This window comes from Corvus hawaiiensis, chromosome 3 (genome assembly GCF_020740725.1).
Source record: "Corvus hawaiiensis isolate bCorHaw1 chromosome 3, bCorHaw1.pri.cur, whole genome shotgun sequence".
Lineage (NCBI taxonomy): Eukaryota > Metazoa > Chordata > Aves > Passeriformes > Corvidae > Corvus > Corvus hawaiiensis.
Window position 1 is genome coordinate 85,592,221 of NC_063215.1, and position 16,704 is coordinate 85,608,924.

Here is a 16,704-nt window from a genome sequence, read left to right on the forward strand (position 1 = left end):
GATGTTTCCAGGCTCTGCTCGGTGGTGCCCAGCAATAGGACAGGAGGCAATGGGCAGAAACTGATGCACAGGAAGTTCCACCTGAACACGAGGAAGAGCTTCTTTACTGTGTGGGTGACCCAGCAGCACTGGAACAGATTGCCACAACAGAGAGGCTGTGGAGTCTCCCTCAGTGGAGATACTTGAGAACTGTTTGGACACAATCCTGTGCCATGTGCTCTAGGATGACCCTGGTAGGAGGGAGGCTAGACTAGATGACCTCCAGTGGATGCTTCCAGCCTTACACAGTCTGCGATTGTGTGTTCCAAATTTTACTGTTAGAGTCCAGAGGCAGAAACATGATGTATTAATTCAATTACAAGTTTTCTTCCTAGGGGCCTATACCAGGACCAGATCTTTGCAGGAGACATTGCTTCCATGTTGAAGCAGCCAGAAGCGTATCAGTGATATATCACAATATATAGCCTATCAGATATCACAAATATCTCAGATGGTTACTCAGGAGAAAAGGACATAGAGCAACAGTGGATTTCTAGAATAGATTTTCATATTGGCCGGCCATTGTTCTGGGACTGCCTGTGTACCATTTTGCTGAATTGCCTTACCTATCTAAACTGCTTGGATTTCTAGCTTACCTCAAGGTCCTGTACACTGAATTTAATCAAGACTCAGTCAAAAATTAATTAGCATGCCTTTGGGCCTCGGCTTACACCAAGAAGATAGGCTTCTAATTCTGATCAGGTAGTCTGGCAAAGCTCAACAGTTATAGCAATAATTCATATGCACTGTCATTGTCCCAGTTTGTGTCCCCAGCATGCCTGCTACCAATCTCTATTCACTTTGCAAAAGGAAAACTCACTGTGTGTGTCAGTAATGTTATAAATAATGCATCCAATTAGTCAACTACATGCTGTTGCATTTCCCTGAAGGCCATGGATCCAAAAGCCCCAAAGAAACTGTGTGCTTTGAGAGAAATGTTTCGACATAAATATTGCCCTTACTCTGAGATCAGCCCTTTGCACTCTCCTCTCTCTGTTGTACAGCAGAACACATATGAAGGCTGCCTTTTGCAGCATTACATAGGATGAGAACAAATGCTAAGAGCTCGTGCTGTGATTTCCAGCTGCGTGAAGAGAATGCGAGATAAGGGCTGACAGGACAGGCTCTGGTGCAGGGAGGATGGAAAGAGGCTGCAGGAGCTACACGCACATGCGTGGTGAGGGACAGTCCAGGCTTTTCAGAAGCTAGCAGGGTCTTCCACTTCACCTGTTCGTTTTGTTATGGTTCCACTGGAGAAGTGAATTTTTTAATGTCATGTGAATGATACCAAGACTGAAATGCGGTGCAGCTTGCCAGCAGTGAGATGGGAGGCCAACACATCGTGATCCTTTTCTTTCCAGCCTGCACTTTTCTTTGATAAAAGGAACAAAACAGTGTTTCAAAAGAGAAACACAATCAAATTAGAATTCACATTAATTAAATTTCCTGCAGTAAAACAAGAAATAAATCAAACATGATCCTGGAAAAATGTTTTCTTGCAGTTGCGAGCTTCCATTTCCCCTAAAGAAGACACTTTTGCTTGCTTTGAGGGGGTAATGAAACTGTAAACTGAAAAGTCATTTGAAAATGATAAATTAGGCTGTGATTATGCCAAGTGATATTAATTATGCTGATAGATTATATGGCAATGAATTTTAAACTGATTCAGTTCTGCCTTCTGGCTTGCTCTGACAATTAGCCATGTGTCAGGCTCGGTTTGTTAGCAAGCTTCAACAGCAGTAAAAAGCCCAAATTGCACTCAAAATCCTGTGGTAGGGTCTATGTAAACATCATCACAGAGTGGTCCATGGTTTAAGGAAACTATATTTGAATTTTTTGTACAAAAAAATTATTTTTGCTGAGTTTTTCATATCAATAGAGCAGGTGGCTGAAAAAGGAAAATCATCATGGGGCCTCTTTCTAATGTGATGAGGACACAGGGGATTTCTGGTTTTCTGCTTTGAAGTTGCATTACTACCTCTTCATCACAAAATTCTTTTTAAACCACACCATTTTAAAACAAGCCCCCCTTCTGTCTGAGTGTCTAACTTGCTTTGCATCTCAGCAGCGGTACTTTTCAGCAGAAATTAAATGCTACGCCTATCTTTTTTTCTCAGCATGATTTTCTTAAGATCAGGGTGCTATGAAAAATAATGGTGAGGCTGAAGTGAAGTGGAAATTAGTAAAGCATCACTGCAGTTTTGCGTTCTTGGCCTATGGACCACTGAAAAAAGAAGGGAGCACAAAAATTAGCAGCTCCTCAAAGATCTTCTCTGCCTTATCATGGCAGCTTTTTGTCATTAGGTAATACTAGTAAAAACAGCATAAGAAGTTGTAACTTCCTGGGACTTTTATTCTACAAGACCTACAGATCCAAATCTATCAAATGTACTTTCTAAAGGTGAAAATTATAGATCAGTGGACTGCTAGTGGCTGACAATTCAAATTTATCAGCTTCAATGGGGTATAGTCAGCCCGCTTATACCACTTCCTTTCCTTTGGTGAAGGCGTGTCATGGCTTTATACTGACATTCGGTGCCAATTCTGGGTGCACTCTATATCAAATGCATCACCTTTTCTTGGTCACATGCTAAGATTTATTTTCAGCACAGTGGATTGAGTGACAGTTTTCCATTTTCAGTGATGAGATTGAGTTCCGGGCTTAGGATGAGATTGCATTCTTTTGTCAAGTGGAAGGACTTCTTTTCTAGTTCATTAGAAATTCTACCTGGTAATTAATTTCAATTTACTTAAAACCAGCATGATAGAAAATTAACCTTTAGCCTTAGATGACAGAAATGTAAAACCTACACAGCTATAGGACATAGGCCAGGCACAAGAGAGATCTAAGTGCAAGACTCACAAAGTGATCAATTGGAGAACGGTTGAGAGTTGAATGTAGGATTTTAAAAATACCATTGATTCAATGAAAGTGTATATGGAAAACAGGAAAGTTGCACAATTAAACAACGAAACAGTTACTCTCAAATTTAATGTGTTTGAATTCTCTAAGTAATATTCAAAAGCAGTTTGTGGTTGTCAAAATAACAGGGAATTCAAGTAAGGACATTTATTATGCCCTAGATGATTTCTGACATCCAAAGATGCTGTTAATTTAGATTTATTCACTTTCTGATAGTTTAAGCTAGACAGAGTTTTATTAACTTTCTGGGGAAACATTGCTTTCCCATTTGTATTAATGTTTTCTATTTAGTATTTCCCAATATCAGTGTAGCTCCCATTTTCTTAGCAACACGAAAAGAAAAAGTGGAATTTGGAGCAGAAGCAGGACTGTGCTGCATTTGGATTTCACTGCATTACTTTTGATTTTAACATAACAAAGTGTGAAGTCTCTGTACTGTATTATCAGCCAAGCACAGAAGGAGGGTTTTTGTCTCAGGAATGTAAGGGTAGGTTGCAGTTTCTAGTGAAGTGTTAGCTGAGACACATGCTTTTGCTGTTGTGGTGGACTGTAATACTTGCAGAGGTCTTGTGAGAGAGGGGCCAGGCAGTGCTACAGCCTTCTCAGTCTCTTCAGCATCAGGTTGCACATCTGGTTTACATCAAAATGACAGCTGCCTGAATGGGGTCGTACACTGAGGGCATTTGTGATTAGCACTACCCCTGCCAGCCTCTTCCAGCAAAGTGTGCTACAACAGTCACAGCACACAACTCTGCACAAAGAAACACTTTTACCTTTCTCGCATCTCTGACTGTCTCCCTCCTGTTGATGGTCACTCCCATCAGAATGCCCTTCTCCTCATGCACTGCTGCCCCAGGCCACCACTCGCCTGTCACCTGTGCCTGGCATGGGATGGACACAGCAGGTTTTGGTAAAGAGAGGTAAAGAATAGCTGCACAGAGGCAGCCTTCAGTGGTGCTGTGTGTGATTGGGAAATACTCACTCAGTATTAAAGGATACCACATGTAAACATAAGGGAGGTCTGCAGTAGGGATTGGGTAATCCTGATAATGAAGAAGAAAGTATGTTTGGAGCGCAGGCTAACCGGGTAATTCGAGCATATTTTATGAAAAGATGAGAGTACCACTCGAAATATCTATGGTTTGTGTTAAGCTGATAATGAATATGTTGTATATTATTTTTCTTTTGAAGCTAGTGAAATCTTAGGTCCTTTTAGGCTTTAGTAATTGATTTATCAGTATAGAGTGCTTTTTGTTACTCCATTAGTTCACCCTGTTTTGATTCTGGCTTTGCTCAGTCATTCATTTAGGAACTCGTCATTAAAAAAATCAGAGGCTCGAATGCACAAATATAAATACATTTTCAAACACAGACAAATGACAGATGCATGTACTGTCCTATATACCAGAAGTCTACTCAGTAAATTTTGTGTGCAATAGGCTACCTGTAGTTAATCCAGAGTTTCTGTAGCACAGGCAATGGATTCCTGGCACCTGCCAGTGGCCAGACCTTTTGGGCAAGTGGCAGTTCATGCCTGAGGAGAGCTGCCTGTTGTTTACAGGATCAGTTTCAAGTGTGAAAAACTGCTAAAAACTTTTTCTTTAAACAAGGGCTTTTCTAAAGCTTCCTGCTACATTTGCCACGACTCAGATATTGCAAGCTGTGAACCAGATTGTGTCACTGTTATGTGGGTCAAATAGTACCTTGCCTACACAGTGGGGTTGTCTCTCAGAGGTAAATATAAAATAAGGTAACTATAAAATGTAATGTCTCGTCTGCACAGTGGAGGGTCGGGACACATCGTACACCCTCTCTGGCCTGCAACCCAAACGTACCTGGAAAGTCCTGCTAACACTGTTTCTCAGTTTGGGAAACTTACAGTGTTCTGTGTCCACAACTTGGATTGTTCAGGTTCTTTTCCCATGTTTTTTCCTCCTTTTTGCATAGGATGCCTATGAATGTACATGGGGAAAAAATGGGCAAAAATTCCTGTTTGTGAAATGCTGCTTTTTGTCCAATCTAGTAAGGAATTCCTCCTCTTGTCATAAAAATTGCTATTTTTCTTTCTAGGCCGTATTTATTACTTTTCATAGCTTAACTGAGTTCTGTAGTTAAGACTATCATTGTACAGTGGGAGGAAGCTACATTTCTTGAGCCAAGTGTAATTACACACTTTTCTGATGCTTTAAGAAAGCCCTTATTGGCAAGAAAGTCCAACAGTAATTTGGTAGTCTTTAACAGTTGCTCTGCACAAATGTAAATGGCATGGGGAAAAACAAGGAATACCAGCTCCTATATTCTTCATTCTTAGATTAGAGCATGCATGGTAGTTCTTACCAAAGAGGGGAAGAAACCTGCTTAAGAGAGGACACAAAATTCTCTATGCAGATAACCATTCCTTTCCCCAGTCCCTGGCACATGCCCTGGAAATGTCACTCACAAGCATCTGTACAACTTTACCATGCAAACATTTCAGTTCCATTTTGAGCTAATCAAATTTGTGACTCTATATTTTCATTTCACATTTATCTTCCTTAATTTTATTAAGGTTTTGATTTTTTGAGATCTCCTTCACTTTAATTTTTCTGTGACATTTTCATTACTGTATTAATTGCTCTTAAAACTCAGGATGAAGAAATAATTCCCTTGCCTTAAGAGCTCTTCCCTGAAGGATTTTACCTTAACAGGTACCTCAAACGATGCTTAGCAGCAGGTTTCCGTGATAACAAGCCAGGGAGCAACACTCAGATTTTTATTCTTACAATATAGATGTTTTTTCTGCTTATCTTCTGAGAAAAAAAAAAAAAAAGTCTGTAATGACAGCAGCTCTCAAATGGAAGAAAGTCTTTTCCCTCATCTAGGTGTCATACCACTTCATACTGAATCTGTCACTAGCACATCCTTGCTGCTTCCTATGCCTCCAGGATTATAGGCTTCATGATTAATAGGAAGAAGAGAAGTTTCTCCTCACCTCAGAGTATGGGAGTAAAACTAGGCTCCATGTAGAAGGTGCTTCTGAAACAGGGGGTTTTTTGTCTCCAAACTTATTGAGCCTCTTATACAAGAAAGTAGACTGGTGGGGGTTTTTACTGCATATGTGTATTGTTTGCATTTCAAGGGGATGTATCATACCTAAGCTGAGAGGGTCACAAAGTGACAGGCTGACATCTAAACTGGTTTCTTAAGGAAATCTGTTTGCACAACAAGCATCAGAGTCGCTGTCTGCCTTCTTCCTATAGCTTTGAATCTACTGGTCAGGTTGAGTCAAATTTGAACTTAAGTTTATAAAGGCTTAATGAAAACAGGCAGCTGGGAAAAGAGGATGTCTGTGTTTTCCCAGCGAGGGAAAGGAGCCCTGCCTCTATCGTGTAGCAGGGAATCCCCATGGGGAAAAGCTCTTATCACAGCTTCAGAAGCAGGAAAAGCTTTGATCGGTGCTTTGAGAAGCCAGCTGCAAGACGCAACACCTTGGGAAGGCAGGGTTCATTACTGCGCTGTAAACACATCTCTGGGTGGCTTCACTCCAGCCCGTGGTTGGAGCGTATTCCCTGCGGGCGGTGAGCGGCCGCGGCTCCCGCAGGAGCCGCTGCCACGGGAGGGAGGGCCAGCTCCCTGTGCTTCCCGTGTGCTCCTGGTCGTGGGAGAGGCTGGCGCTAAGGCGTGGCTAATGCTTCTGTTGGCACTCAGGCTAGGTGGTGACCTGTAAAGATGGCATTTAACAAAACCCATCAGTGCCCCATGCCTCCTCCCTATCTCTGTGCATGAGGAACCACTTAGGCAGAAGGGCAATCCCTTAATTCACAGGGAGGGGACACACTGCAGGCACTCCTGTTGCGAGGAGAGCTGCTCATGCAGATGCAATCCTGGCAGCTTCTCGTGTGCAGTGAGGACACTTTTATCTTTACTTTCAATAGAAGGGATAAAGTGGAATAGTAATAATGGGACTGATAAATGAAAGGAAAACTGTAACCACATAATTATGTCAGAATCAACTAACAGCCATGAAAAGCCGATTAAACCACATTATGCAGATAGATATAACAGAGTACTATTAACAAGTCCTCTGCAATGGCATGCCTGGCAATTAAGAGAGCTGTATTGGCAGCACACAGTGAAAACAGTGATAATGTATAGTTAAAAATATTTGGAGACAAACAGTGCCCAGACTACAGGGACAGCCTAGAGCTGAATACAGGAGCATCTTCAAAGATACCAGCACCCAGGGGAAAAATTAAAGATATTATTCCAAACAGACTCTTCAGCTAGGATGTTGGTCATATTTATATTTAGCATCAAAATTAATATACTGGCTTATCCAGAAATGAAAGTCTTCAGTGCAGTATGTCTGTTTTTTCCAACTATCCGCAATTTCAATTTAATCTGTGCAGGATAAAAGATTAAAGAAGCTTGCAGAGATATTCTGAATTAGGCAGTAATAATATTAGGTGGTGTTCCTGTGGTTGCAGCTATTTGGCAAATATTTAGGAATGAGATAGCTCAGTGTTGTGTATTCTTAGGTATGTGGTATTTCCAGGTTGGGGACCTGAAGAATGTGTCACCCATCAAATTTCCTTCTCACTGGAGTATTGGTATTTGTCATTTCTGCTCACCCACCACAGAAAGAGTCAAGGTTCAATTCTCTCCTTTGCTTTCCCTGTGCCCACTCCTGCAGAGTGGTTCTCATCTGCAGTCAGGGAGAATTGCACTGGAACAAGCGCTGAGATATCGTCAGTGCGCGGTTCAGAGTTCCCACAGGCTTTACAGAAAGATACGCTTTTACCAGGAACCGTGTGACTGTGGAGGTCTCATCTGAGGGAATTACATCAGTGGGAATATTTTGGTGTGAAAGGGTAATAAGCATGCTGGAGAGTTCATATTACCCCTATTTTCTTCATAAGGCTGGGCAGACTTCTCAGGCATGCTACCAAGAGAGCTTGCCTGCAGAAACCCAGCACAGATCCTTTAAATATGTATCCTACATATGGTTTTCCAACAGATACATGCAGATTTTCTTCTTGCTTTGTTTTAGGAAATGGCTGAACTATTGTGAAATGCAGGTAACGAGAGGTCAATAGCATCCAGGCCCACACCAGTCCTTTCTTGAGCTGTTCTAAAGCAAAGGAAGGGAAGAGAGTGAGCATGTGGTTACACTTTGGTTACAAAAGCCAAACAATACCTTCAAAATTAAATTCTGTCAACAACTTAGGTACTACAGATGTACAGTTAATGAAATCTCTGCCAAAACAAGATTTATGATGATCAGGAGACATGCCTTGACTTAAATGAGAAGTGGAATTGTGCCTGTTGAAGGCTAAAGAATTTAATTGTACTCTGCTGTCTGTATTTACTTGGACTATTTTTCCTCATAATTTATATGTGAGAATGTTGATGCTTACAGAGTACTTACTTTCTGTGGGAGAAAAGTATCATTATCTCCCTTTTAACATGTGAAGAAACCAGGGTACTCAAGGTGAAGTTTTTGCATTCTTGCTGCATACATCCATAGATCCATCAGCAAAAACATCACTAATGATCCAACTTTTAATTTCACAGATGAAGGAACTTGGTGTCATTGTATACAACTGTAGCTGCCTTGTCCTGGATTTACAAAGGATATTTGCCCTGTATAGCTCATTAAGGTACAAGAATAAAATACCTCCAAGTTGGTCTAAGAGACTCTATGGAGTGTACGATACTCAAAATAAGCTGACGCTGCAGCTGAACGAGACGAAATCGGAAGCTTTTGTGTCGGTAAGTTCTGAAATTAGTTCCAGAGTGGAGGGGAAGGGAAGAAACTTACTTAACCCACAATATCTTTGGAAGACCTGGAAATTTGACAAATCACTATATTGTTTTTTAATTCTGATTTCTATGACATGCAGTTTGCCAGGACTGAAGATGCTGCTGGATTTCATTTGAGCATTATTCAAGTTCCCTTTCTCTGTAATGTTCAACACTTTCCCACTCATGTTCAGAAAACAATACAGAGACCCCTCAAATCAGATTCTTTTACTTACATTAATAGGTAGAACATGAATGCCTTGAGAGTAAAGGAACCATTAATCTGACATAGAAAATGATACAGAATAAGCTTGGTATCAGAGCTTGCATTTTTATCAATGTAATTTAAAAGGATTCACACTGTTGCAAAGCATTCGTACTTCTGTACAAGATCATCTACTTCAACTTACGAATGACATTTTAAAACTTCTAAAACTCAAGCAGTGATCCCCATGGAAGCACTGTCTGTGCATGTATTTTTAATGGAAAGAAATGGAGCAGTCCTCCATCTCAGCAGCTATGTAGCAAAACTGGAAAAAAGTACCCAGTGAGATAGAGATGTTGGAAGATGAGGAGTATCATTCATTTTGGGAGTAATTATGTGAGTGTAAACTACCTCTTCGAAATTGGGAATATTACAAAGTTGCTAAGAGTTATTTTCCGTTCTCTATAAAACAAGGGGAAAACCCCCATTGCTTTATAGCCTCGTTCTGTCTAAAACAACACAAGGCACGTAGCCCACTGTTAAGTTGTACAGCCACTGGCACCAGACAGTGCAGATGAGTGGTTATACAGGGCAGGCTTCCCCTTTACCTGCTGGGAGCCAGGCAATGTTTTGCTGTGCAGGATTTTTCATACTCCTACAGTCAGTGGAGAGACAGAGAACTATTTTGGAGTGAAAATGTGGAAGTGCCTAAGACAGCCAAAATTAATAGTGGTTTGGAAAAATGGACACTTCCATTGATTCTGGAGAACCTTAAGGACTAGGTGAAATGAGAGATGGACTTTTGGACAGTTAGATAATGCACTGAAAAATTAAATCCTACTCCTTTCTAAGAAATCTGTAAGAAATGGAGAAATCCTGCTGAGAGTCGGTCCTGGAGGGAAAGACAGAATGGAAAGCTGGTTAAGGCCTAGTTTAAGGAATCTGGGACCCTAGACAAAGGCAGATGGAGAGAGACTCTACAGAAACTTCTTACTTTCAGTTTGCAGTGTTCACTTCCTCTCTGTGATTTTTCCTTTCCTATGGGCAAGGAAGCCTCTTCTCTTGAAATTTCACTTCAGAAAAAAAAGGAAGGACTCAGTGGTATTCAGAAGCTCATATCACTGAAGTCCAACTCCAAGAGCTACCTGAATTTGTATTCACAACCACTTGGGCTCGTTCTTCCTTCCTGAAAACAGGCTCTTCAATAAATTTCTCACCTACTAGAAAATTCTCAGTGTTTGCCAGCATGACCCTCTGAAGTGCAGTCTTGGAGTTGGCTTGGGACTGACTAGGTGGAGCAAGTGTTAATGCTGCTGTGTGTTCCTGAACTAATGATCAGAAGGAAGTTCCCAGGAGCCAGGCAGTTCCCTTGCTGCCATGGCAGTCCTGCCTGGGGCAGAGACAGGCTGCTGCCTCCCTGTGGGTTCGGGATAGCACATCCCCGAGTAGGGGCATGGAATGATGCTCTTCCCAGACAGAATAAAGGCCTGTTTCTGGTAGGTGAAGACGAGGAACAAGTGGGTACTTGATCAGAACAGCAAGTGCTACACAACATGGAGACAAGTCCTAGACCAGTCCAGGACTTGCAGAACAGGGATCAGCTGTGCCACAGAGTAACAAGTGGAATGTTGAAGCCCAGTGCTACAGAGAGAATTTTTGCTGAAATTTTCCTTCTAATTATCTTCAAGAAGTCTTTCACTTTCTGATATTTATATTGAATGTATCTGAAAAATACAATGCATAAGAATTTCTTTCTTCAGCTGTTCTGTAACTTAAAAATTCAAGAGAATAATACAAGTGTTAAGAATAACATCTTGGTGCAATAACCTCCAAAAAGTTTCAGATAATTGACATAAATTATATTTAATTATTTAACTACCTTTAAATTACTTTACACTTTTTTATTGAGTCAAAATTCATTTTTTTGGAAACATATTTCAATGTTAGTGCTATATAAAACAAACGTAATACACAGTCATTGAATTTTTTTGTTACACTTGGGAATCATGGCTTAGTGTTGCTTAGCAACAAACTCATCATCCAGACTGGCTGATAAAGTGTAAGAGGTTTAGGTTTTTTAGTGTTCAGGAATGGATCTGGAATATTGGTCTTGAAATCTTGCTACGGTTAATTTTCTAATATTTTCTGTACTTAGTTGTAGTAAATCCTTAAGAACACCAGTCAGTAATAAGAAACCACTGTGACAGGCAGTGTATTGAAATTAAGGAAGACTAATAAAACCCCTGGGATCTGTCCCTAAAGGAAACACACCCATCTGGCTCTCAGCTGCAACCCAAGCAAGTAATGAAGGTGAGAAGGTGATAGAGTGACAGGAAAACACCTGTTCAGCTGGGTTAAAGTGCCTTCAACAACTGCTGCCCCAGGAATGGTGGTGTTGCCTGCAAGCAACTTGAAAGGGGAGGTTCACTTTTCTCTCCCTGCTTGTGCAGGACAGTAGAAAGTCCTGGGCACATCTGCCACAGACGAGCAATTTCCGCTGGCTTCCCCTTGCCTTGGACAGCCCCAGACGGAAGGCAGAAAAGCTGAGATCTGGGCTTGCCACTTACCAGCTCAGTGCTGGGTAGTTTATACCTGAAGCTGTGTTTGTTTTAAAGATAAGTTTCTTGCAAAACTGCAGTATCTCCCTGCAACTGACATAAACCACTTCATTCCTGCTCACAAGTGAACCATCAGGCTCCTGTGGCAATAACATATGAACACTCCATCTTATAAGAACCCGTCCTGGGGCTCTTTGGAACAAAGTTCTCTGAAAGGTAACTTCAATTACAGCTTCTTTGATGACAGCAGATGTTTTGAAGTCTGTGTCTTCTGCATTTTACCCACAGTTACATCTAAATGGTGGGGCTTTTGAGGGGCAAGTAAGCAAATAGCTCTCCTTTGCAGCTTAGTATTCTAGCAGGACAGCTGAAGGCGTTAGTTAATAATCTCTACTAAAATAATGGATACTACTTATCATCTCAAGAAGACTGAGGGAGAGAGAAAATAAATCAATTATTTTTAATGCCGTACTTGAACTTCTCCTTTCACAGAATTCACCTAAACTCTTCTGCCCCAAGGACAGAGTCCTGGATATTGAAGCTATCTACAGTGTTATTGACGATGCCAAACAGTTTGTGTACATTGCTGTCATGGACTACTTGCCCATTGTCATCGACACCAACGCCAAACGGTGAGTGTCCAAGTCCAGGACTAGCTGGTTACCGTAATGCCACTAGGGTCTGCTGGAGAACATGAACCCACAGGAGATCACTTACTACTGTGCACCCATTTCTTGGGGCCCAGTTCTGCTCTTATTGCAATCAGTGAGAGTCCTGCCATTGATGTAAATGGGAGCAGAATTGGGACCTAAGAAGACATTTCCAGTTCTGGGTCCTAAACTTTGGATCTGCCTGTTGAAGGAGATCAGAAATTTCCTAGTCTGACCATCTGCAAGTAACTGGGACCCAGGAATATAGCAGTCTGCTTATACATTAATCCTATTTCTTACACTATTATATTGACTATCTTGAGACCACAGAGTGTGTGTGTGTGTGTGTGTTAAGAGAGAAATAATATGTTGTGACTTGTATACAGTGTGGGAAATGTCATTATCCTATTGGCATACACATATAAATGAAAATTCCCAATTCAGCATAGATAACATTTGAATTATATCACATTTTGGTTAACTGAGAGTTGCTAAAACCAAACGAAACCACATAATTTTTAAACAGCCAGTTTGGATGGACCATTAAAAAACACTCATGGCCCAAAACTGGAGCCAGAGTGCATCAAAACCATCCAACTCAGGAGGCAGGTATCCACTGGTCCCTCCTAGTCTTGATAACGCTCAGAATGAATTTAGAATCTAGCAAAGCCTGCCATTCCATCTATGCACTTTATTTGAACACAGTTAAGCCAAACAAGGCATGTGATTATGTACTTTTTCTACTTAGAGCTGTTCTGCTCAATTTTTTCAAAAAATAATTATCATACAACTGATACCAAGCATAAACTGTTTTAAGTCTGTGAGAGAGTTTTTCCAATAAACTCCTTGTGTACAGCCTCCATTACAGAGAAAGAATCATGGGCAGTGCTGTAGGAACCTCAGTTTCACAATACGTATCCCTCCTATTTCGCCTGTATGTTGGAAAGGATGTTAGTATGTAGAAGCACTACAGTGTTGCAATTTATGTTAATCTCCTGTACTCCTCCTTACTTTATTCTCATGCTGGAAGAATTCAGCAGTCTGCTGGATTAGGGAGATCCACGGAAGGCACCTACATGAATTCTTCAGTGCTTTTCCTACAGCATGGCTTTGTGTTTGAGGCACTGCCCCAGCTTCTCTACCTTGCCAGCTCCCAGTTCCTGCTTCTAAGTTATTTTCTGGCACAGTGGAGCTCACATTTCATTAGCCCAGATGCTTTGATGCTGCTGGAATGTAGAAAACATGCATTTTTCTTTGTTTAATTCTGCCTGCCCTGACCTGCTCCCACCAAATGTCAGGAATACAAACCTAGCTATCAATTGTGAGAATAGCTCCGTGGAAGCCACCATCCCATTCCTGGCAGAATTTCTGCAACCCTCCTCAGGAAAACACATAGCATCCTCCTTAAGCGACCCATCTCATCTGCTGCTCCCGAAGGACGCAGGCACTCTGCACAGCAGCTCCCAGTTCCCCACGGAGGAAATTACGGAGGGCATTCCAGTCCCCAGCCTGCACGGTCCCAATGCATTGGGGTTAAACAAAGGATGTCAGCCAGGGAGAGATCCAGTGTTCCAGCTCCCTGTGCACGAGCTGTGACCGCGCTGTGTCGCCGTGTCTGGGCTGGCCAGCAGCGCCCTCTGGCTGCGGCTCTCGGGCACGGGAGCGGCTCTCCCAAATTTAAGGTTCTCCGCAAATACTGTCTTCTTTTTCCACAGGTACTGGCCATATTTAGATGGGAAGATAAGAGAAGCATTAGTTTTACGAAGTATTAAAGTACGGCTTCTCATAAGTTTCTCAAGAGACACAGATCCCCTTACTTTTAACTTCGTTTCATCTCTGAAAGCTATTTGCACTGAAGTTCCAAGCTGTAGTTTGAAAGTTGTAAGTATAATCCATATTCCTTTGAAATATAAGATATTCCCCACCCCCCAGAAAAAAAAGAATCAAGAAAACTTAACAACTGAGAATTGTTCTCTGTTAGTATCAAAGTCTTTAAATTTAATTGAATATCAGAAAATGTAATATATTGAACATAATTCACTCCTAGTAGTAACAGAATTCAAAATTAAGACAGAAAAATACAGTGGTACCAAAAGGCAGTCGGTGTGATGGAGAGCCCATTGTAAAACACCACATGTGGTCTTTCACAGCAAAGCCAACAGAGTGAACTGTGGCCATGGGTCATGTTTATATTGTGAGATGAGTAAATCTGACAGCACAAAAATATGGTTTAGTCTGCATTCATGTAACCTTACTGTTAACCTGTGTAAGCATCTACTTGCCCTTCAGTCAAGTGCGAAGTACAAGAAAAAATAATGAAGACTTTAAATTTTTAAAATTTAGAGTACAAATTCAAAATTGAGAAGACTAGAAACACCACTCTGGGGCCACATTAGACATGCAGGAGCGGAAAGTGAGAATACTATACTAATGTATTAGAGAACAGAATATATGGTAAAGTGCTACTTTCAGTGTGATACAGTTCCTTTTATAAAGTTGAGGCACACTGGAAATCAGCCACCTTGGATCTTGGGGGTTTTTTTGTGGGTCTTTCTGGTTTTGTTTTGTTTTTCCAGGTAACAGTTCTAAATAATCTGCTGAATTATTTTGATTTCCTAAATTGACAATCCCGTAGAATCCTTCTGGCTTTTTGAAAATTGACAACAATTCTAAAAAGGAAGTACTATTTGTTATACACACAGTAAGTGGTATTACGCATAGCTAGAAATAAGGTTTTTTGTTATAATGTATGTTGTTATTGTAAGTTTCCTCTGTAAAAAAACAGCATAAAGTGTAGTTTTACGTAAAAAAAACCCCATACATAGTTGACTCCATTTAAGCCACTTCATTTCTGAGTAACTTCTAGCTTGGTCCATATTTATCATCAAAATTCTATTTATGTATTCAGAAATTTTTTTTCAAGTGGTACCTAGTACTTATATCCATTGCCATCTATTTACAGCAGGTAAAATCTTTTGTACAGAATTTATCTTGTCATGAACTAAATGATAAAAGGAAAAAAAACCTACTTGTCGACCTATCTGTCCTAGGTAAATAGTCCAGCTAGAGTTTCTGCAGTTAGAAAATACAAAAACAAGTTCCAGTAAAAAAATCAGCTGTAGAGAGTTGTAAAGGTACAACAATAAGTCAGTTCCCTCTATGCTGTGCATCGCATTTCCCAGTCTGGGTGAGCCACTGCCTTAAATAAACCTTGGTACAAGTGATAAGCCAGCGTTGGAGTTTGCAGGTATCAATTTGATTTTGACTGAAAACTGTGCCATAGGCTACATCTCAATACTCTTTTAATTCAAAAAGCATGTCAGATGAGCAACTTCTTTTTAAAGCTGCATTTCTTTTGTATTCATCTGTTATAGCCAGGTTCAAAATGAAAAAAAACTCTGTGTGTGTATGGAGGAGAAAGAATAGGTTAACAAGGTAAAAACTAGATTACCTATTGAACTATTGAAAATTCTCCTTTTCCCTCTTAGTTCTGCTTTGGCTATGAGAAGATTAACCTCAGTACACAAAATCCTGTCTTGCAGATGTGTATTGTGTGGGTTTATATATAAAACCATTGAAATTTTAAGAGAAACCTGTTACAAATTCTGATTGAAATTTTACTTAAAATTGCTAGGCTGCTGCAATACCTCTCTATGTTCTGACCAAAATGCCACACACACCTGCACCACATGACCTCCTATCCCCCTGTTGTTCTGTTCTTTTGGAGATAGTAAGTCCAAGTCCTACAAAGCATACTCAATAACTTCTTATTTTTCATTTAGCTTTTCATCCCTGTGATATACCTTGATTGTTTTCCGTTTTTTGGTTTTTTTTTTTTTTTGTTCTTATCCCTATGGAAAGACCAGTTTGGCTTGAAAGTTTCCAGTGAGTGCCAATGGCTGGCTGCAGCTGCAGGGTACACTGGTTTGCCAATGGTCTTCCTGGAGAAGGAGATGCAGATGTAATTTCTCTGTTAGATGTGAATCTCCTCCTAATTTCTTCTGGTCTCTGACCAGGCAAATAGAAGTTTTGGTATTGTCCAACTGCAAGTGTAGAGTTAGAAGGAGGGCACTGTAACCCTGTTACACCTGGCAGGGTCCTGATCAAAGCCAGCCACCAACTGCTGCATGTGAAGTTTTCAGTCTGCTGTGGAGGGCAGGGATGGCAGGGACTGCAGGGCATGATGTCCTAGCTGTGAACACTGAGTTGTAACGGTGTGCACTATATAGAAGTGGGGTGTTTTCTCTTTTGCCAAAAAACATTGAAAATACTGGGCAATTAACAAGGTCAATGAAGTTAGAAAACAGTCCCTCATTATGCATTTTCTGCATCTCGGAGTATCATTCACATAAGCATTAATAATTACTGGATTCAACTGAAACTGTTTTGAGATTGCAAACTCAATACAAGTACTCTGAAGAAAATGATCCCTGGGAAGAACTTGCACGTAGAAAGCTGTTTGAGGACTAAATGCTATAAGCACACAGCCAAAGGGCAAAGAGTGACCTACGGGATGCTCTATCCTGTGCACTGAACCACATGTGGTCA

At 40.8% G+C, this 16,704-nt stretch overlaps 1 protein-coding gene across 4 annotated transcripts in view; it reads left to right on the forward strand.

Annotated features, from left to right (window-relative positions):
• Positions 1-16,704, forward strand: part of PLD5 (phospholipase D family member 5) — a 184,557-nt gene that overhangs the window by 153,649 nt on the left and 14,204 nt on the right. For all 4 annotated transcript variants that reach the window (XM_048298663.1, XM_048298665.1, XM_048298666.1 and 1 more), the window contains 3 exons: positions 8,516-8,713; positions 11,999-12,138; positions 13,872-14,037. In XM_048298663.1, the coding sequence (XP_048154620.1) occupies positions 8,516-8,713; positions 11,999-12,138; positions 13,872-14,037 (504 nt within the window). The remainder of the gene's footprint in view (positions 1-8,515; positions 8,714-11,998; positions 12,139-13,871; positions 14,038-16,704) is intronic.